The 23200-nt window shown below is 40.4% G+C and overlaps 1 protein-coding gene across 6 annotated transcripts in view; it reads right to left on the bottom strand.

Annotated features, from left to right (window-relative positions):
• LOC138755109 (regulator of G-protein signaling 22-like) overlaps positions 1-23200 on the bottom strand; it is a 158211-nt gene that overhangs the window by 25394 nt on the left and 109617 nt on the right. For all 6 annotated transcript variants that reach the window (XM_069920412.1, XM_069920414.1, XM_069920413.1 and 3 more), the window contains 7 exons: positions 22494-22656; positions 14971-15129; positions 13624-13692; positions 11628-11789; positions 10333-10512; positions 7986-8150; positions 4943-5101 (listed from right to left, as the gene is read on the bottom strand). In XM_069920412.1, the coding sequence (XP_069776513.1) occupies positions 4943-5101; positions 7986-8150; positions 10333-10512; positions 11628-11789; positions 13624-13692; positions 14971-15129; positions 22494-22656 (1057 nt within the window). The remainder of the gene's footprint in view (positions 1-4942; positions 5102-7985; positions 8151-10332; positions 10513-11627; positions 11790-13623; positions 13693-14970; positions 15130-22493; positions 22657-23200) is intronic.

The raw sequence follows: 23200 nt of genomic DNA on the forward strand, positions 1-23200 counted from the left end.
GGTTAAGCTCACTGCAAATTCAAAGAATATCACTTTGACCTAGAAATCTATCAAAAGGGATAACCAGCTGATAGGCAACAAATGTTTCTTTTTCCATCCAGGATCTTCCTCAGTTTAGGGGTGGCACAGTTGGCATGGTGTTTAGCACAACGTTGTTACAGTGCCAACGATCAGGATCGGGGTTTGAATCCGGCGCTGTCCGTAAGGAGTTTGTATGTTCTCTCTGTATCTACGTGGTCTTTCTCTGGAGGCTCTGGCTTCCTCCTCCCTTTTAAAACGTACCGGGGTTGGAGGTCAATTGGGCTTAATTGGGTGGCAAGGGCTTGTGGGCTGAAAGGGCCTGTTTCCATGCAGTATGTCTAAATTTAAATTTAATTCCATTGTATAGAAGGCCCATTGTATTGTGCGATAGAGTTAGCCTAAATTCACTTGAAGGACGTTGCTCTGCTCAGCTTTTGCAAGCAAATGATGTCTGGAGAGGTAAGGCATGTCAGTCATAGAGGAAAATGGGGCAGGTAGCAAAAAGCTGATGGGGTGGGGTGTTGGATTATCAGTGAGCAGCTATCACGACCAAGAGAATAGAGGCTCAGCATCACAACTCAGTGCTTTTCATTTATATGACAGGTGGGCATGCTCATCCAGTGCAAGGCTACCTCTGCGCAGCAGCAGTGCTGGTGGAGCCACTGACTTATAGCATTAGAGACCCAGGTTCAATCCTGACCTCTGGTGCTGCCTGTACAGGGTTTGGATGTACTCCTTGCACTCCCTCTGGGTGCTCCAGTTTCTTCTCACATCCAAAAGATGTGGGTTGATAAGTTTAATTGATCCCTAGTGTGTGAGTGAGCATGTAATCTGGGTGATGAGAATGTAGGGTGAATATAACAGGATTAGTGTAAATGAATAGTTAATGGCCAGCATGGCTTCAACAGGACAAAGGCCATTTCTATGCTGTATCTCTGAGTGATCCGTGCTTGACATGAACGAGGTTTGTGGATTCCCACCTTCACCTGTACAGTCAGATCTGATCAGCAGGTTCCAGTGGGAAGGATTGTTAACATAGCTCATGAACCCACCACTTTCAAATCTTCACAAGGAGCTTGTTCTCAGGATCACATCCCCAGGATCTTCCCCTGGCCCACCTGCCTAGCTTAGAGGTATTTTCCAGCCACAGTTCATTTGGCTAACCCCCATGTCACCAACCATCACCCAAGATGAAGTCAAAATGTAGCAGTATTTAAAATACAGTAAAATCTGTTATCCAGAATTCAAGCAACTAGCAACCAGAAAAAAAAGAAAATAAATCAATTTTTAAAAAGTAAAACAAGAATAAATATATATATATTTTTTAAAGTTCACAGTTATAAAAGTAAATGATCTCTGAAGTAACACATAAACCTTTGGTGAAGACGGGAGCAAATATCCAGCCAGCGGAAGACCTTCACTGTGCTTTGTTCATAGCAGCTGTTTAAATAAAGATGTGTTTGAATAAAATGGCCCAGGACGAAGAGCTGGTTGATTCTGCTCGCCGTTGGGGTGACTCCCTTTAATTGTCTCTTTATACCTGCTTAGTAAGAGTCTTTATCTTTATTATTATAATATTAAGTATATTAGTAAGGCTTTATCTGTAAACCTGGGTGGGGGGGGGGGGTGTTAATTATGATGGCAGCAAGGTTAGTGTAGCAGTTAGTGCAACGCTGTTACAGTGCCAGTGACCAGGGTTTGAATTTAAGAGAATTACATGATTAAAGTGAACTTTACATAATTAAGGTCGACAAATTATATTTTGCATGGTCTTTTGCCTTTTCAGCTATTTATTCCTAATGCTGGTCAGGCATTGCAAGAGTGGGTCTCAGGCAACTGGAAAATTCACTTTTCCGATGTCTATTAATCCTCATAGGTGCAGGATACCAGTGGTTTGACTGTATTTTCATAGTCAGCCAGTATTGTGTGTGGAGGAGGCATGGCCTCCCTGCCTATTGCTTGTGGTCACGTGACCTCCCCATCTAAAACTCATTTCAAAAATCACATCGCCTGTCAGTACATGGTGTACTTTTTGTTTCACTCAAAGTTACAAGCTGTAAACAAATCTATGGTTTGCAGGTGGCGTGTCAGTTAAGATTATGCTCCGTCCACTGTTCAGTGCACACCTTGCCATTGGCTGGTTCAAATCATCTAGCGTCTTTATTGGCTAGAGCCCTGTATTTAGCACCAGCACAGAGAACAATTGCTCTCTCTGCCCTGTGGTGATAGTCACAGATACTGCTCCATGCCAGGTTGCTACTATAGATGCCGCTTGGAAGTGTCACGAGTAAGGTGCACACTGCACTGAAGTTGAGCCATGGTATTGCTATAGCTCAAATTGCTAAAGATCAATACTGGCAAAAGAGGCATGCTGTCAACTAATCAGGGAACGGAGAGCGTGCATATACCCCTGCTGGTTCAGTGATACCAGATCTACCTCTCAACTGACCAGGGGTCCAAGAGCATGCGTATACCCCTGAGGATACAATGGTACCAGATCCACAGGGGGTGTGTATAACCCCTGCTTATAGTATCCCAATGTCTACATCATCTGTATGAATTAATAATTGTGTACTGTTTAACGTTCTCCTCTGTTTGTTTCCCATTACAATTTTTTTCCCCATGCTTCCTTATAAATTGTGCATGCATGTTCCCATGCGCTCTCTCTCATTAATTGTTGTGTTAATAAAGTTATATTTGATTGCAAACCCTTGTGTCCAGACTCGTCTCTCTTTGAACCCACCTAACCTCACACTTTCTCAACAAAACACAGGCCCAATACAGCCTGAATCTGAGGCGCATCATTTTTCTTCCCCTAAACTTAACCTGACCAAAACTAACACATATTGTTGGGCACCTTAAATCTCAGGGCCATTCATGTAGATCACAGAAGCAGTCTCTGGCCCCATCCTGTATGTCAATGGACATCAAGTCTGCATATCCCAATGTGTCAATACTTTAATGTGTCAGATGCATAGAGAACTTAAGGGGAACACTGTGGATTTCACATTTACTCCCCAAGTCCTAGTTCAAGCTTCACAAAAGTTTTCCATGGACATTATTGCATACAACACAGAAAAATCGCACCATTCAAAAGAATTATATCCATATAACCATTTACAGAGCGGAAACAGACCATGTTGGCCTTTCGAGTCCGCACCGGTTCACTGTGCGCCCTCTTCAGGCAATGGTACTTAGTTTGAATGCTCCAGGGTCAAGATCTTCAAGCTAAACTGTTGGTGATTTTCCACCAAGTTTCAATGTTTGTTGACTGCAATTTCATTCAAGAATTGCACTTAATTATTCACTTTATTTTCTATTTCCATATTAGGTTTTCAGGATCTGTAATATTTTTCTTCCATATTATAAATTCCTCACCTTATTTCCATTTAGTCCCTTTACAGGTATAATCAAATCAGGCTCTCACAGTGGACTGAGAAATACTTAAATATCATGATTCCCAAGTTTGAGGGCCAGAAATATGACTGAGAGCAGCTTTCTCAGAAAGATAAAGGAGACAGAGAATGATTCATGTAATACTTTTTGATCAAGACTAAACTTTAGACACAATTAAATACAATTTTGATCACTGGCCAGCCAATTTGCTTCATAGTTTGAGGGGTTAGTTCCTGCTCGGAGTTGCACTCATGCATCAGATGCAGTTTCTATATCAGACTGCACAAGTCCGAGCTATCTTGGGAATGACAACGGCAAATGAGGTCTGGTAGTGCAGTGCCTGTCTGGGATCGCATATGTAGATGCTATCCCGGCTTCCAAGGCCTTCAACCCAGCCATTTCCCCCAAGACCATGATACCTCTGGTCTCGGATTCCACCTCTCTCATCCCCTCAAATTTTTGATTCTCTAAGGCTCCCAAAGGAGGTCTCTGCCTCACCAACAGCATGTCCTAACCCTGTACACTTCACCAACAGGCTGGGGACCACTGGCCATCTCTTCTGCCACCCAATGTAGCCTTGGTCACAAATGCAACATTCCCATTTGTGATAACATGAAATATCTGCCCTCAGACATTTTCAGAGGTGGACTCACAATAGGAACGATTGCTGCCTCTACTACAAATCACTACATCATGTGCTTGGCGTTAAAAAGGAAAGACTGCAGACACTGCGACTGTAGTGCAAGGTACACAAGTGCTGGAGAAACTCAGCAGGTCACACAGCATCTATAAGAAGTAAAGGGTAGCCAGCGTTTTAGACCCAAGCCTTTCATCAAGATAATGAAGGGCTCAGGCCTGAAACATTAGTTACCCTTTACTTTCTATAGAGGTTGTGTGACCCGCTGAGTTTCTCCAGCATCTTTGTGTCTTGCACATGTTGCGCTTGTACTGGGACATAACTTTTTCCAGCCCAGAATCTCTTACAGCATTCCTTGTGGATGAGAACAAACAGGAGTACTCCCTTCTCTACCTGCTGCAATCAGTGACTTCCCATCTCATCCAAACCCATCCCCTTCTCTCCAGGTATTTCCAATATGTATTTCGTAACTTCCTTCTGAAGTTCTCGGTCATTTGGCTAGTTCTGGTGGAATTGAATGTAATAAATTATAACGAGGCTGCATCCCTGGGTTTTCCCCATAAATAGTAAAAATACACAGTAAATGCTGGAGGAATTCAGCCGGTCTTGCAGCATACATAGGAGGTAAAGATATATTACTGATGTTTTGGGCCTGAGCTCTTCTTCAAGGTCATATCTTGAAGAAGGGCTCAGGCTGCAATCTTTAGTGATATATCTTCATCTCCTACGGAAACTGGGAGCCTGGCTGAGTTCCTCCAGCATTTACTGTGTGTTTTTATGACAATCACAGCATCACCAGACTTCCATGTTTCACTCCCCATAAATAATGCACTGCTCCCATCTCCAAGTAAACACAATTATGTCTCTCTAACCAAGATGCTGTCTGACCTGTTGGCTGTCTCTTTCGCTTTCTGATTTTATTATCTTGTGATCCTTTCTCGATTTACCGCTTCCACCCTTGAGAGACAGCTGACTTCCAGTGGACCTGCTATCGATTTCCAAGTAATGTGGTTGACTGGTATTTGTGCTGCTCAAGTCTCGACTGGTCTGAAAAATAAAATCCCAAAAGTCATCCTCAATGAATTACTTTTGCCAGAAGCAGCAAGTCGTATAGACAGAGACAACATGAAACAGCAACTCGCTGTAATTAAATGCACATTCCTGCAAGCAGGCTTGGCTGCACAATTCAATTCAGTAAAACCCATGGTATCCGGCACCCGTGGGAATTGGTAGATGCTGGATGCAAATTTTTCGGTTGGTTGAGATTGTGTGTTGTATGATTAGTGGACTGACCGCTGGGGGGGTGGGGGCTGCCAGTTTTTAATTTTTGGACTTTTTACCGATTTATTTTCCGCAAATATTTTTTGCCAGTTGCTTGAATTCTGGATAACGGGTATTTTACTGTAGTTGATTAATATCTTGTGGATTAAGAAGAATTAAGTGACATTCTCACCACTCAAATCTCCTGTACACAGGGATGTGAAATGAGCTAGTCGTACTTTACCAGACCCTCACTATGAAAATTCCTTTACTCTACTTATTTGGAGCCCAATGGAAAACAACATATCCAAATAAATCAAAGCAAGTATATTGACGACCAATGTTTTGGCAAGGACTTGATCAAGGACAACCACATCAACTGCCTTCTTCTGATTTTACATATTTTAAGTAGTCATTCTCAGGTTGAGGGCACTGTTGACCAGACATTTATTGCCCAATCCTAGTAGGATCCAGGAAAAATGAAAAGGTCTGTAGTTTTCAACTTTCTAACACATAATTGAGATCAGCTATCTGCTGAAGTATTGGTGAGAGTCTGCAGCTATGCACTTTTATCACAAGGTATATTGGGATAAAGAAGGTTCATTGATTCATTCAATCTCAGTTTTTTGAACTGTTATACCAACTTGGATTATACCTTTAATCCAATGGAATATTCCACAGTGGCTTGGAATCAATTGCATTTTGCCAATCCCACAGTGAGCACCTTTTATGATATTGAAACACCATCCAAGAAGTCAAATATACCAACAAGTGGATGATCTAAAGCTTGAGAAATTATAGAACCATAGAACAGTCCCTCTACTCTGCGCCGAACCACTTTTTGTTGCCTTGTCCAACTGACCTGCACTCAGTCTATAGCTCTCCCATCTATACATCCAAATGCTAAAATCAAGCCTGCATCTACCACTTCAGCTGGAAGCTTGTTCCACAGTCCCACCACTCTGAGTGAAGAAGTTCACCCTAAACTTTTCCCCTTTCACTGTGGAGGAAAATCTGAACACAAAGGGTTAAGGGTTCACCCACAAGTTGTTTACAAGAACATACAAGAGTCAGTTGCATATTGCTCAAGTGGAGGCAGGGAACCTCAAGGTTGTGCTAGCTTATCTGCAGACATGATAAGCTTTGGAATTCTGTGAAACAATGATAAACTATTGTCAGGTTGACCGCAACAGGAAGCCCACATGCAGGAATGCACTGCCATTTATTGTATATAAACTCTGTTAAAACTGGCTGTGAGCAGAGCAAGCTCAGGCTGGGTGCTGGGCATGCTCTCCAAGATATCTTGCTAATAAAACTCTTCTGAAGCGTTACCCTGGTGTCGGTAGTTGATTCTTTTTCCACAACAGTCACCCTTAACCCAAGTCCTCTTGTTTGAATCTGGGGTAGCAAGTGGGTGGGGTGGGGTGGGAATAGAGATGGTGGTACGTGGATTATTTTGACCTGGTTCTTGGGACTTCTGAGATCACAAATCTTTACTTTGTTAGAAGCTGAAGAGGAAATCTTTGCTGTTTTGCAAATGATAGACATGTTGTGAGAAGGGACAGAGAAGGGCAGAATTGTCCAGATAATGGTGGAAAGTGGTGGTATCCCTGAGGGTTGTTTGTTTCCAAATCCTTGGGTTGGAGCTTGATTTTAGATCCCAGAAAGTCAAATTTGCAGGGGGAACCAGGAGCAGAAGGGCAGTAAGTGATCCAGGAGGAAACATTTCTGCCTTTCTGGCTCGGAGAGCTGGTAGAGTGCTGTGATGTGGAGAACCAGTTCAGAGGGTTGAGTGACGACTCTGAACTCAGTTCAATAGCCAACAGGATCTTTATTTACACAGGGATCATCCTTATACACACGCACACACAAAGAAATGACACACAATCCATACACATCGGACGCAGCCAAACAATACCCACTACTCCTGACAGATCACCATTACTTGCAGTTCCCACAGTTAAATGCACAGATCGCTGCTCATCGCTGTTCCCATGGTTAAACATGCAGATGAAATAAAGTCCCTGTCATCCCTCTCTAACTAGCAGATACAGTATCCCACTTAAATATAGAATCTAATTACACTGATAACAAGAATAAGGCACAATACCACCCCCCCCCCCCCACCCGTACTGGCACACACCGTACAATTGACTCTCCAGCGTCGCCCACAGCTCACAACCTGGACTGAAACTAGGGTTCACTCTCAGGCCAAAATGAGAGTGAGCTGGTCCATGGGGTGGGCTAGAGGGGCTGGCTCAAATGAGACCAGAAAGCCAATTGCAAGGTGTACCCTCACATGTGAGTGGGCTAACCTTGACTGACATGTGGAACATCATCCTGCCTGGCCAGATGACCCTCCATGAACAAGCGCAAGGATTATCGTTTGTTCGAAGCAGATTCCTGTCCGACCTGTTGGATGATCCTCTGGTTAACAAGCATACAATTCTTCACGTCATCTTCCCTGCCTCCCTTTTGATGCCGGGTTCCTAAGCCTCAAAATACTTGGTGGCTAGTCTGAAATAAGAACACCCAGCACTTGGGGAATGGGTTGGCTTATCCACCTCCAATTCTGCCTCCATTCAGGTGTGGGTGATTTGGAGTTGAGTTTTGATACCACAAAGATTTTGGCATCCCACCCAAATCAGTCACTTTCTGTACATCACATTACCTCCATCTTCTCAGTTGAGCTCTTGGCCATTGGAAATTTATTCTTTTTATCCTGTTCACTCATTCCTTTGCTCCTCAAAGCAGGAAGGATGGCATCAATTTCAAGTCTCTGTCGGAACTCAGAAAATGCTGGCCACAGTTGGAATAGAGCATCAAAAACTGCCATCTGTGGAATGTAAATTTCATTACTCTTGTGATCCAGACAGTTCCAGGCAAATAAACAATTATTCAAAAGTGCTGGAGAAACTCAGCAGGACGTGCAGCGACCATGGGCAGTAAAAGGCCATCACTGTTTTGACCCTGAAGTCATGGATAAGATGGGAAGGGAGAAGGTGATGCAGTGAGTGGTGCAATGACTAAGGACATGTCAAGAGTGGGTGTGAAATGAGCAAAAGGTTGTTAATGGAGTTGTGAGATGACAGTATATCATCTTGCCTTGAAGTTCACTTAACTAGTGACCTATTGTGGTCACTCAACATCTCCTCAATTGTCAGGAAGAAACAACAGCGACTGCACTGCTTGAGAAGACTGAAACGGGCAAGGCTACCAGCAACCATTGTGCCAACCTTCTCCAGGAGCTCTTTGGAGAGCATCCTGGCCAACTGCACCACAGTGTGGTACAGTTGCTGCAGAGATATGGATCAGACGTCAATCTACAGAACCATAAGAGTGGCATAGGAGTCTCTCTCCACACTCCACACCGGCCCCCCAACCCATTGACACGATCTCCTGGGATTGTTGTCTGTAAATGACAGTGCTGTCTGAGCCACTGTAACGACAGCAATGCCGCTGGTGCGATCCACAGAGATTGAGCAGTGTAGATACAGCGCTCCCATGGGGTCCAACCATCCAGTCTTCTTTTATTGATTTTATCATATATAAGCATACATAATAAATGTCGGTTACATAATGAATCAATTGTATACAGGCAAATACATCCAAAAGATAAAGGAAAAAAACAATAATGTCAGCTCTGCGCAGGATTTGAACAGCCCATCAAAGGAGCCATCGGTAGTTGTATTTAAAATCCCATGACCATGGGGTCTGTGCCCAAGCTGGCAGTGATGATGAGTGGCAGCAGCCACAGGGGCTTGCAGACTCTAGTGAAGCGGAGGACTGGCACAGGGCACCAGAAAATGGGGAGATCACCCCCTGTCTGAGAAGGATAAGACCCACGGGACGGTGACCACAGTGGTGGACCACTAAGAGAGCTCTGCAGCTGCAAGACCATGCTGACGATTCGAGGCATGGAATCCAAGGAGGTTGTGGGCTGCTGGAGAATGCTGTTGGGAGACTCACGCCAGGCTGTGGTCTACTGGAGACTGGCTTGAAACTGGTGGAAGGGGTACCAGGTATTGGATCTGGGATGAGAGGGGGCGCAGAAAGGGTTCCTGACCATGTTGAAGGCTTGGATCTGGAGCTCGGGTTGCCAGTGGTTTGGATTCTGGGTGGCTGCGGAGGCTGCGTAAGTGCTGGAGATGAATCTACGTACGCTTGGTGACTCTGGGGGTGTCTCTCTTTTGCTGCAAATATGATAAACAGAAAGTATTGGAAAAAAACTCAGAAGTGAAACGATGAAGTCTGTAGACGCTGTGATTGTAATAGTAAATACACAAAAGTGCTGGAGAAACTCAGCAGGTCCCGCAGCATCCATAGGATACACGAAAATGTTGGAGAAATTTAACAGGTCTTGTGGACACTGCAGGAATTGCGGACTTTCTCCAGCACTTTTGAGTATTAACGAAAAGCTCAGAAGGTTGAGCAGCCTCTATGAAAACATTTTGGATTTTTCAGTTCTGGGATTTGGCATAAGAACAGAGAAAGTCAGATAGTTTTCAGCAGGAGAGAAGGTTGGGGAAGGATGTGCAGAATAAAGGGAATATCTGTGATGGGGAATATTCGATTACCACACATTCAGCATTTGGGTCTCGTTTAATGAGCTGTTGATCGTGAGGTGATGGGACCTGCTCAGCAAGCCAGGCCAACTTTCATTTATCTCTTTCCCAGTTCTGATGAAAACATCTGTTTGATTGTTTCTCTTTAATGCTCTCAGATGCTGCCTGACCTCATGACTTTTTACAGTAGTTTCTGTTTTACTATCAGCATATAGATATGCACCATTAAAAACAAAATGTTTGATTCACGACAAGGTCTTGAGGGTGATTTGGATTGAAGACTTGACCTTCTCCTCAAAAGGGCATCATTACATTGGAGTCATTTTCATTTAGACAAGACCTCAACCAAAGTTTATGTAGCATAATGACTGGATGAGTTTCACGTCATCTTCTTCCAGGTAAAGTATTCGTGTTGCACCCCAAATGCCATTCGCCCTCCCTCGCCTCATATACCTGTGCTTCTCTGAAGATGTATGGTCCCTGCTCTTTTCCGTGGCTGATGATCTTCTGTGCGCATTCCAATGGGATGTCAATCTGCACCGCTGGTGGTATGTTGGAATTGATGAAACAATTATTGATGACAGAGATCTTATTCTGGATCATTTCCTCACTCGCATGAGAATGATACAAGTCCTGAAAAAATAAAATGAGAGGTTAAGGGTGAGGATTTTCTTTTCTTCTATTAAAGAAGCAGAAATTAGTATACACCCACACACCCCTGCACACGCACACTCATCCACAATGCCAGAAAATATTCTTTGGAACAACAGCCTTACCACCTACCCATGACATTCATTGGCCCCATTGCCAAATCCATCACTATCAACATTTATTGTCATGAACAAGTCGTGAAATTCGGTGTTCAACTAGACCAGCGAAGTATGGCTGAAAGAGCAAATCAGAGAGGGAATCTCGTGACACGTGACTCATCTCCTGACCCTACAAAGCCTTTCTATTATCCACAAGACACAACTCGGGTGCGATATAAAATACTCTGCACTTGTCAGGATGTGTGCAATTCCATCAACTCTCAAGTAGCTCAAGAAGCATTCAGAATCAAGGAGTACACTTGATTGGCACCTAAAATTCAGTCCCTCCACCATCAGCGCACCATGGTGGCAGTAGGTATAGGCTACAAGTTCACTGCAGCGACTTGCCTAGGCTATTCTAACAATCCCTTTTAAACCAGAATGACGAGGGCAGCAGATTCATAGGAACAACACTACGGGCAGGTACTACCTCCTGACTTGGAAATACATCATCTGTCCTTTTTCATTGTTGGTCTCAATCCTGAAATGTTTTTAATTTAATTTTTATTTTATTTTATTTACAGCACTGTAAAAGCAGATACCAGTCATTTGTATCAATTCCATCCAATTACACACAAATTAGCCCACAACCCCAGTATGTTTTGGAGGGTGGGAAAACCCACACAGACATGGGGAGAACATACAAGCTCCTTGCAGACAGCGCCAGGTCACTGGTGCTGTAATAGTGCCACACTGTTCTACCCAATTGTACAATTATCTTGGTCGCAAGGATTACAGCAATTCAAGAAAGTGGTTCACCAGTTCAAGGCAAGTTTAGGAATGGACATCATGATGACTTCACGAGTAACTCCCACATTGAAAAAATATATAATGAAAAATATTTTCACTGTAATTCAAGATATATATCTGACATGCTTGAAAATAATTGCGATTACTTTATCATTTTAATTAGATGCCATTATCTTGAGTTTTATTTACCTTGTATTTTTGAACCTCGAGCCAGAACACCACATTATTCTCCATCAGATTTCCCTTCAGTGACACAAACTTCTGAAATTGTAGTGCTGTTACTGGATTTAACAACGCTTTACGGAATGTAATGATTTCTTTAAATGAGATGATCCATTTGTTGGTTATGCGCTGAAGGAAACGAATAGTAATTGTGTTCAATATTCAAAGTTCAAATTTATTGACAGAGTTCATACATGACATCTCGTACAGCCCTGAGATTCTTTTCCTGCATCATAAAGTATAATCTTTGGATATGTTTCTCTACCGGCAACTGTAAACTGTACGCAACATGAACTTTAAACAAACTGTGCAAATGCAGTTGTATAAATATACAGTAATAAAAAATGAGCTAATGGATGCTTAAATGAGTCTCTGAATTAGTCTGTTGTTCAAGAATCTGAACATTGACAGGTATCAACTGTTCCTGAACTTGGTGTTATGAATCCTTCTTTAATGATGGCAGAAATGAGAACAATGCGTGTGTTGGGTGGTTTGGATCATCAACGACAGCAGCATTCCATCTAGATGCTCTCAATGGTGGGGACTGTTTTGCCTGTGATGTACTGGGCTATGTCCACTACCTTTAGCAAGATTTTCTCCTCAGAGATATTGGAGCCTCCATACCAGGCTGTGATGCAGCCAGTCAGCACACTTTCCATTACAGATCTGTAGAGATTTTCTGATGTTATATTGAACCTGTGCAAACTCCTGAGGAGGTCAAGGTGCTGACGGGCTTTCTTCACAATGACATTAGTATCTTGGGTCCAGGAAAGGTCTTCATGAGATAGTGACTCCCAGAGATTTAAATTTGCTCATCCTTTCCACCTCTGATCCAGGCACCAGACTTCACTCCATAGAGGACATCTACAGGAGATGGTGCCTTAAAAAAGTAGCCTCTATCCTCAAAGATCCCCACCACCCAGGCCATGCCCTCTGCACTCTGCTACCATCTGGGAAAAGGTACAGGAGCCTGAAGATGAGCACTCGGCGGCACAAGGACAGATTCTTTCCCCGCTGCTATCAGATTCCTGAATGATTAATGAACCAAAGACACTGCCTCACTTTTCATCCACTATTATTTTTTTATAGTAATGTTGTAAGATGGTTATAATATGAATGCTTACACGATGATGCTGACACAAAACACCGAATTTCAATGACTTGTTCATGACAATGAATTCTGATCAGTAAATAGTGCACCTCTGGTTTTCCCTTCCTGAAGTCATCAGTTCCTTGGTCTTGGTGACATTGAGTGTAAGGTTATTGTTAGCACACCATTCAAATAAATTTTCAATTTCCCTCCTGAATGCTGACACATCGCCGCTTTTATACAGCTCATTACTATTGTATCGTCAGCATATTTGTATATGGTGTTGTTGTCATACCTAGCCACACAGTCATAGGTGTAAAGTGAGTCAAGCAGGGGGCTAAGTACACAACTCTGTGGTGCTCTGGTATTGATGGAGATTGTGGAGGAGATGTTTTTGCCAATCTAAACTGACAGGTGTCTCGAGGTGAGAAAATCAAAGATCCAATTACACAGTGGGTTATTGAGAGTTCACACTGATTTAATTTGAGGGGATGAAGGTGTTGAATGGCAAACTGTAGTCATAAAAGTTGGCATCTGCCATAGAAATGCTGATGTGGTAGACAAATTGGAACAGATCCATGTCACTGTTCAGACAGGAGCTGATAATACTTCAACACTAGCCTTTTAAATCACTTCATCACTGCGGACGTGAGTGCCACTGGTCGATAGTCATTTAGGTGAGTTACCAGACCTGTCATTTGATAAAACATCTCTTGATTTACGTCAAGAGTTCCATCATTTTTCTGAAAAACTAAATTAATCTCTGTGGATTTCCTTACCACATCTCAAATTCTCACCATATCCAAAGATTATACTTTATGATACATCATTTATTTGATAACCAAATATTTCATTTCAGGTACGAGGACTCACTTTCATTAATTCCCGCTTCTTCTTATTTTTCTCTATCATCTGGTCCTCCACGACATCTTCCACTTGAACCTAAAGAGTAGACACCAAGAAATAAAACGTTATGGTATCGATGGCACGGTCAGCATTACGGGACGGCACAGTTAGTGCAGTGGTTCGTGCAACTCTAATACAGTGCTAGCAACCCAGGTTCAAACCGGCACTGTCTGTAAGGAGTTTGTATGTCATCCCCATGTCTGCGTGGGTTTCCTTCGGGAACTCTGGTTTCCTTCGGGAACTCTGGTTTCCTTCGGGAACTCTCTGGTTTCCTTCGGGAACTCTGGTTTCCTTCGGGAACTCTGGTTTCCTTCGGGAACTCTGGTTTCCTTCGGGAACTCTGGTTTCCTTCGGGAACTCTGGTTTCCTTCGGGAACTCTGGTTTCCTTCGGGAACTCTGGTTTCCTCCCACCCTTCAAAACATGTGGGGGTTGTAGGTTAATTGGGTGTATTTGGGCGGCATGGGCTCGTGGACTGGAAGGGCCTGTTACCGTGCTGCAGGTCCAAATTTAAAAAGCATTTACAATTTGATCTTTAAAAAAAGAATGATTAGATGCATTTTTCTGAACCTTGTTTTTCAATTTCAGGAATTGGGTGAATGTCAGCAGCGATTCAGATAGCAGTTCCACTTTCAGAACTTCTGCATCTCTGCAAGGTTCCTGAATTGATGCTCAGAAATGTCACCAGGAAGATGCTGAATTTCTGGCATTTCCCAACAACTTGTGGCCAATAAAGTGCACCAAAAATTAAATGAAACCTCTTTGGATCCTTTCAGCTGCAATTGAAAGAATTTATTTTTATACATGGAAACGCATGGCTCAGCAGAAGGCCATTCAGTGCATTACATATGTGCTGGCTCTTTGAAGGAGTTATTTAAGTGGGAGTGAGAAGCTCAGCAGGGGGTGAAGGGCCTATTTCTATAACTGCTGTGGTCGAAGTTTGCAGATGATGCTAAATTCTGTGGAAAAGGAAATTGTGCACAGGACACAGAGTGCCTGCAGCGAGGTATAGATTGGTTAAGTGAGTGGGCAAGGAACTGAAAGATGGAGGACCACACTGGAATATGTGAGATCAATGACTTGGGAAGGAAAATTAGTAAACTGAACGATATTTAACTGGTGAAAATTGCAGCAATTTTAAAAAATCATTTAGCTGATCACGTACATTATTAATTTTGGTTTATCCAAGAATGCAAGTGATGCATGCTAATTATGGGTGAAGGTTGGATTTACACATTCAGTAATAGTTTATAAATAACATGACATTCAACAGAGCCTGCTTTAACAGGATGGCCAGTGTAGAGGATTACTGTACCCGGATGTGGTTCCTCTCAGTGAATTCTGGTGAAGCCAGAAATTTTGGCAACCATTTTCTTTCCAAACGTGCTTTTGCATAATTTTGCAGCTCAGTTCCAATCACTAAAGACAACGGATCAAGCAGCAATTTTTCCTGTCCTCCAGCTAGCATCACGACCTAGAGAACAAATTATATTTATGGTGATGTGGTTTTCCCAAAAATATTTTTTACATACATCATTCCTAATCAAGAATGCAAAGCTAACTTTACAAATCAAAAAAATAAAATAGCTTAAATTACTTTAAACAGAGGGACAGTAATACCCCTGATATCTGCACCTATGGGGATTGGTAGATTGCCAGGTAAGTGAATTTTCTGGTTGCTTGAGATTGTGTGTTGCGTGGATTAGCGAACTAACACAAATTTTAAACTTCTGTATTTTTCACCTATTTATTTTCTTTGATTATTTTGCCAGTTGCTTGAATTACAGATAACAGATATGCATGATTATGAGGAGCTTAGCTAGGGTGGACAGCCAGCACCCTTTTTCTGAGGTGACAGTGGTAAACACATGAGGATATTGGTCAAAGGTGAGTGGAGGAAAATTAAGGGGAGATATCAGAGGCAATATTTTTACTCAGAGAGTGGCGGGTGCCTGGAATGCATTGCTGGGGATGATGGAGTATGATGCTACAACAGGAGCATTCAAAAGACTCTTAGACAGGCACAGAGATGTCAGAATAAATAGATGGCTAAGAGGAGGAGTCACGTGATGGAGTAGTAAAACCAGCCCTCTCCAGAAAAGAAGAAAAAAAGTTCAGAAAAGACAAAGTTCAATAACTACAAAATATAAGAAATAAAAGATAAAGTTGCAGAGAAGAGAAAGAAAATGGCACCCAAGAAGGAAAAAGTAAAAACAGGAAAAAAAGAAGACACCGGAAAAGAAAGATGAAGTCCTTACCTGCACGAAGGAACAGGGATCTGTGGTGGAGAAGAGTGTCCGATCTCCGAGGTTGGTGACAGCCCCGCAGAGTCACGACCCCCCGACCGGTGGACTGCAAAAATGGCTCTCTGAGCCAAATGAAAGTGCACAGTGCACAATCTAAGGTGAAGGAAAACACCGATGGAAGGGGGGCTCAGCCAGGGAGCGGGCAACAAAGGCGCGATCAGGTGAGGGATGCCGGACACCAGGGCTCTCAGCTGGAAGATGAGGAAAGCAGCAGGAGAGGCAGTGAAGTACCAGGTGAGAAAGAAAGTCGACGGAGTGAAAGGAAAGAGGAGGAGCAGCAGCAGGAGGCTCAACAGATGAGCAGCTCAGAAGAAGAGGGCCAACAGCAAGAGACCAAGCAAGAAGAGACCCGACAAAGTGAGACAAGCAACTCATCAGAAAAATCAGAAGAGACACAGATACAAAGAAAAAAAGAAGACACAAACACAGGTTCAGACACAGAAAAAGAGGAAGAAGACCAAGATCACATAAAAATAGAAGGTAAAACAGATGGACAGAATATAGATAAAGCTTTTCTTGAAGAACAAATGAAAGCATTAAAAGAATGGTTGACATTAGAATTTAGTGCAATTAAAAGAAAAATTAAAACGGAAGATAAAGTGCAAAGATTAGAGCTGGTCATGACAGAAATAGAGAAAGGTGTAGAAAATGTGGAAGAATGAGAAACGGCTGTAGAAATGGAAGTAAATGATTTTAGAGGAAAATTGGAAGAAAATTATTAAAAAATTAAAGAGACAAGAGTTGTTAGCTCAGAAAATTGATATGTTGGAAAATTATAGTAGGCGAAATAACATAAAAATAGTGGGCCTAAAGGAAGATGAAGAAGGCACAGACATGAAGGAACTTATAAAAGAATGGATCCCAAAGGTCCTGGGAATGACAGAAAAGCAGGAAGGAAAGGAAGTAGAAAGAACACAAGCTCCGAAACCACAGACACATCAAAAACCAAGATCCATATTAGTAAATGTTTTGTGTTATACGACAAGAGAAAATATACTGGAGCGGGCAAGGAATAAAATTAGAGAAGACAATAAACCATTGGAATACAAGGGTCAAAAAATATTTTTTACCCAGACATAAGTTTTGAACTCTTAAAGAAGAGGAAGGAGTTTAATACAGCAAAATCAATCCTATGGAAAAAGGTTATAAATTTATGTTAAGACATCCAGCTGTGCTTAAAATATTTATACCTGGGGAGCAAAACAGACTGTTCTCAGATCCAGAGGTGCACAAGAATTTGCAGAAAGCTTGCAGGACAGAAGGAGAGATGAAGAGATGCAACAAGAATAAAGAACGGCAATAAAATATATATAAAGATGTTAAAAAATGTATATGTAAAGAACTAAAGAAGGAAAAGAGAAGGAAAGGAAGGAAGTAAGGGGGAAAAAAAGAGAAAATTTTGTTATATGTGTAAAAAAAAAGTGTTTTCTGGTGGGGTTGCGGGGGTGGAGAGAATAACCGTCACTGGAAAATCAGTTGATGCTTGCGAGCAGGTTCGCAATCCAAATGGAAAGGGGAGTTGTGGTTGCCCGGCAAGGGAAAAGGAGCAACTCAGAGAGGAAAGGGGGATATTTGGAGTTAAGTGAATATTGGATGTGGGAGTTGTTGGAGTATTTTGTGTTTTAAATGTGTTGTCAAACACTGAGTTTAAAAGGGGAAAACAGAGAGATGAAAATGGGAAAAAGGGGGATGGTGGTGGTGAGGAAGAGGAAATGAGGTGTAAAGAGGATATGAGTTGGCCACGATGAACAATATAACTATAAACATTAATGGAATACATAACCAAATTAAAAGGAAGAGGCTATTAAATTTACTGAAAAAAAAAAGATATAGCATTTGTGCAGGAAATGCAGCTAACTGAAGTGGATCATAACAAATTAAAGATAGACTGGGTAGGGCACATAGCGGAAGCATCATATAATTCAAAAGCTAGAGGTGTACCTATATTAATTAATAAAAATGTACCATCAAAATAGAGAAGGAAATAATAGATCAAGCAGGGAGGTATGTAATGATAAAGTGTCAGATATATTCAGAATTTTGGAATTTGCTCAACATATATGCACCTAATGAGGAGGATCAAAAGTTTATGTAAGATTTTTTTTGAAGATAGTAGATACACAAGGAAATATATTGATAGGAGGGGATTTTAACCTTAATTTGGATCCAATGTAGGTTCAAATTGGACAAAAGACTAGTAAAAAGAATAAAATGGCCAAATTTATGGTTAAATCAATGCAGGAAATGTAACTTATAGATATATGGAGGAGACAGCACCCAAGAGAGAAGGAATACTCATATTATTCAAGTAGGCATAAAACATACTCAAGGATTGATATGTTTTTGTTGTCAGCCCATATTCAAGGGAGAGTTAGGAAAACTGAATATAAAGCTAGATTACTATCTGATCATTTACCCCTGTTATTAGCAATAGAACTGGAGGACATCCCACCAAGAACATATAGATGGAGGTTAAACTCCATGCTATTTAAAAGGCAGGAATTTAGAGAATTTATTGAACGCTAAATTAAAATGTACTTTGAAATAAATACGGAATCAGTGAAAGACAAATTTATATTATGGGACTCAATAAAAGCCGTCATTAGAGGATAGATAATAAGTTATGTAACTGAGATGAAAAAGGACTACCATTGGGAAATAGAGCAGTTGGAAGTACAGAAAAGGAACTAGTAAAAAGGGAAGATATAACGAAAGGGAGAGAATTGGTGGACAAAAAAATAAATTACGAAACATTACAAATGTACAAGGTGGAGAAGAAAATAATGAAAATAAAGCAGAAGTGTTACGAACTAGGAGAAAAATCACATAAAATATTAGCCTGGCAACTTAAAACAGAACAAGCTAAAAGAACTATATTGGCATCAAGGAAAAAGGACAAACAAATTACATATAGCCCAATAGAGATTAATGAGAACTTTAAGGAATTTAATGAACAATTATACCAAACTGAGAATGAGGGGAAAGATGATAAAATAGAAGAGTTTTTAGCTAAAATTTAACTGCTGATATTGCAAGAAGAGGAACAAAACAAACTAATAAAACAATTTGAAATAGAGGAAGTACAGGATATATTAAAAAAGCTGCCGAACAATAAAATGCCTGGAGAGGATGGATTCCCAATAGAATTCTATAAAACATTTAAAGAGTTATTAATTCCTCCTCTCCTGGAAGTAATGAACCAGCTAGAAGAAACACAAAACTTGCCAGATTCATGAAAGACAGCAATAATTACTGTAATACCAAATACAGGGAAGGATCCACTAACACCAGCATCATATAGACCAATATCTCTACTTAATTCAGATTATAAGATAATAGCAAAATTATTAGCATACAGATTGGACGATTGTGTACCAAAAATAGTAAATCAAGATCAAACTGGATTTATTAAGAAAATACGAACAGCGGATAATGTCTGTAAACTTATTAATCTAATTCATGCAGTTCAAGGAAATAAGATGCCAACAGTGGCTGTTGCTTTAGACGCAGAAAAAGCCTTTGACAGGGTAGAATGGAAATATTTATTTAAAGTATTACAGAGGTTCAATCTATCAGAAAAATATATTAATTGGATTAAAGCATTATATAATGGACCATTGGTGAAGGTAACAGTAAACGGATATGTATCAAACCAATTTAAATTAAGTAGGTCAACTCGACAGGGATGTCCATTATCCCCCTCTAGCAATAGAACCATTGGCAGAACTGATAAGAACAAAAGAAAATAAAAGGGATAAAAATAAAGGAGGAGTATAAAATCAGTTTATTTGCAGATGACATCATAGTATACTTAACAGAACCAGAAATATCAATAAAAGAATTATATAAGAAATTGAAGGAGTATGGAGAAATATCGGGGTACAAGAACAACGCAAATAAAAATGAAGCTATGCCAATGAGTAACGTGGATTATACAGAATTATAAAAAAAATCACCATTTAAATGGCAAACACAAGCAATCCGATACCTAGGTATTAGGTTAGATAATAACTTAAGCCACCTGTACAAATTAAATTATCAACCACTAATAAAGAAATTGCAGGAAGACTTAGAACATTGGAAAGAATTACCGCTAACGTTGATAGGGAGGCTAAATTGCATTAAAATGAACGTCTTCCCAAGGATACAATACTTATTTCAATCGTTACCAATTCCCTTAACTGAGAAATTCTTTAAGGAACTAAATAGAATAATAAGGAAATTCTTGTGGAAAGGGGGGAAACCGAGGATAGCGTTAGATAAATTAACAGAGAGGTACAACCAAGGTGGTTTGCAGTTACCAAACTTTAAAAATTATTATAGAGCAGCACAATTAAGATATTTATCAGATTTTTACAAGACAAGGGAAAAACCAGACTGGACTAAGATAGAACGAGATAAAATAGGGGAGAAGGTACCAGAACGTATACTTTATAAATGGGATGAAAAGCTGGTACAATATAAAAGCTCACCAGTACTGCATCATTTACTCAATATATGGAAGGAGATCCACTTAGAAAGAAAAAAAATGAATTAACAAATACCAAAATTACTATTGACGCAAAATCCATTAATCCCTTTTACAATAGATAACCTTTCCTTTAAAGAAAGGGAGAGAAAAGGAATCAAAAGAATAGAAAATTGCTTTTTGGGAAATAATTTATTAACATTTGAACATTTGAAGTACAAATATGGAATAACTCATGGTACAATGTTTGCATATCATCAACTGAAAGCTTATTTAAAGGATAAATTGGGAAACAGTTTGAGATTAACAGAAGGAAGCAGCTTTGAATATGTGATTACAGACACAATGATAATTAAAAGATTTATAACAAACATGTAGATTAAGATGCAAGATAAGGAAAATGATGAAATAAGCTATAAATCCAATTAAAAGTGGGAAAAGGATTTAAACAAAGATAAACAAGAAACATGGGAAAATTTTTGTTCTGGAACTATGAAGAATATAATAAACACAAGGTTACGCATGATACAGTATAATTGGTTACACAGGTTATATATCATGCCCCAAAAGTTTAAAAAAATGGGATCCAACATTATCAGATAGATGTTTTCACTGTAAGAAGGAACAACAGTACATGAAATTTGGGCATGTGAGAAAGTGAAAATGTTTTAGGAAGATCTAAATCAGATATTAAATAAAATCACAAAAAATAACATACCAAAAAATCCAGAGATCTTTCTTCTAAGTAATATAAGAAATAAGGAATTCGGCCTCAAATTTGATAAAGCGCAAAAAAGATTCATTATGATAGCCTTTGATGTAGCAAAAAAATGTATAATGTAAACTTGGAAAATGGAAGAGAGCCTCAGAGAATAGCAATGGTACATGGAAATGAATAAATGAATTCCATTGGAAAAAATTACATATAATTTAAAAAATAAAGTTACATTATTTGAACAAATTTGGGAACCATACATGGAACATAACAAAGAGGGTTTGCCTCGGACCTCCACCCCCTAAAATGATAAGAAGACAAAACGACTTGATCCAGTGTGTAAAAGTAGATGATACATTTTTCTTGTTTATTTTTCATTGTGTGATGACATTGTTTAATGGTTTTATTGCATTGTATATGTTAAATATTTATTGGTTTTGGAAGAGTGTGGGAAGGGGGAAGGGAAGGTGGGGGGTGGGGAAAGGGAGAAAATGCCACTGTGTATATTTAATAAGAAACGTTTGTACATATTTTGGTTGATATGGTTCACAGTGTGAAAAATAAAAAATTATTTTTAAAAAGTGTAAGAGAGGGAATGATTGGATTGTTATGGAGTTGGTTTACATATATAGGCACAACATCATGGGCTGAAGGGCTTGTACTGTGCTGTAATGTTGAGGACATGGCGTGAAACGCAAACGTCTGCAGACACTGAACATACCTTTTTAATCTCATGCTCATTATGATACACACGAGTGCCTTAAAACTGCAATGTTTGCCCAGCCCCCAGCACCTCAATGCATTTTCTCTCTGCCTCTGCACTCACTGGCAGGGACTAACCATGTCACCAACAGCCACCAATGCAAGTAAACTGCCTCTGTCCACAGGTTGAGCTTGGTGCATCATTAAATGAAGCCAAATTCCCAACCTGTGTACTGCTCCAAATTCCCTATACTTGTGACGTATGCCTGAAACCTTCTCCCAGCTAACATTTATTAATTCTATGGGTTTAATCATCTCCTACTTCACATTCAATATATGCAACCACGTACAGATCCGCCCTGGGTTATAATTATCTGAGATGTGCACACCCCATGCTTTTGATTGAACATCTGGAAGGTAGATGGGGGTGGGGCGGGGGGTGAATTTTCTGGATGCCACAGGGCTCTCAGGCATCTTCTGCCTGATGAAAACAGGATATTACTGCCTTTCACACCACACATCCATATGCCCCTGATGCAACAGTCTCCTTGCTCTCCCAAAGGTTTCTTCTCAACTTCTGCCATTTTCAACTACTTTAAAACATAATGTCAAACATTAATTTAGCATTAAAACTTGCAGACAATTACCTCCTCCTGTTGTGCTTTTGTGGCTGGGCTGATGGGTCCAAAGAAATACTTATTATTCAGATATTTTTTGATAATCTCCTTGGATTTTAAACCTCTACTTTCTTTTTCATCCTTGGGTATCTTTCTATATTTCTCAATGTCCAACCAGCACTTGAGATCTAGGCTATGGGAGAAAAAACTTACAGTATTTCTTGTTTTATCGGCAACACTATTGCAATACAAACAATTTATATCACATCTATTATTACTATGTTATAAGTGCATCAAGATAAATTAAGATATTTATAACAGAGGTGACCACTTCTGTTTTGCTGTTATAATCATAGTGTCAGAGTGAGAGTATGGAAACAGGCTCTTCGGTCTACGAATCCACACTGACCATCAACTATTCAACTGTACTCATCTTCAATTAATCCCACAATTTTTCTAAACTCTCCCTGTGTCTCATCAGATACACACTAGAGGCCACTGACAGTGGGCACTTGCTCAAGAGCACCTGGAGGAAACCCTCGCAGTCACAGGGAAAACACGCAAAACTCCATGCCCAGATTGAATCTGTGTCACCATGTTGCAAGGCAGTGGGTCTATCCTCTGCACCACTGTGCTGCCCCAAGTCATAGAGAAGTGGTACTATGTCATAAACTGACATCATGTATTTATTTGCATTAGTTATAAAAAAAATTTACAAATATTTTTTTCCAAGCAAT

The sequence above is a fragment of the Narcine bancroftii genome, chromosome 2 (genome assembly GCF_036971445.1).
Source record: "Narcine bancroftii isolate sNarBan1 chromosome 2, sNarBan1.hap1, whole genome shotgun sequence".
Classification (NCBI taxonomy): domain Eukaryota; kingdom Metazoa; phylum Chordata; class Chondrichthyes; order Torpediniformes; family Narcinidae; genus Narcine; species Narcine bancroftii.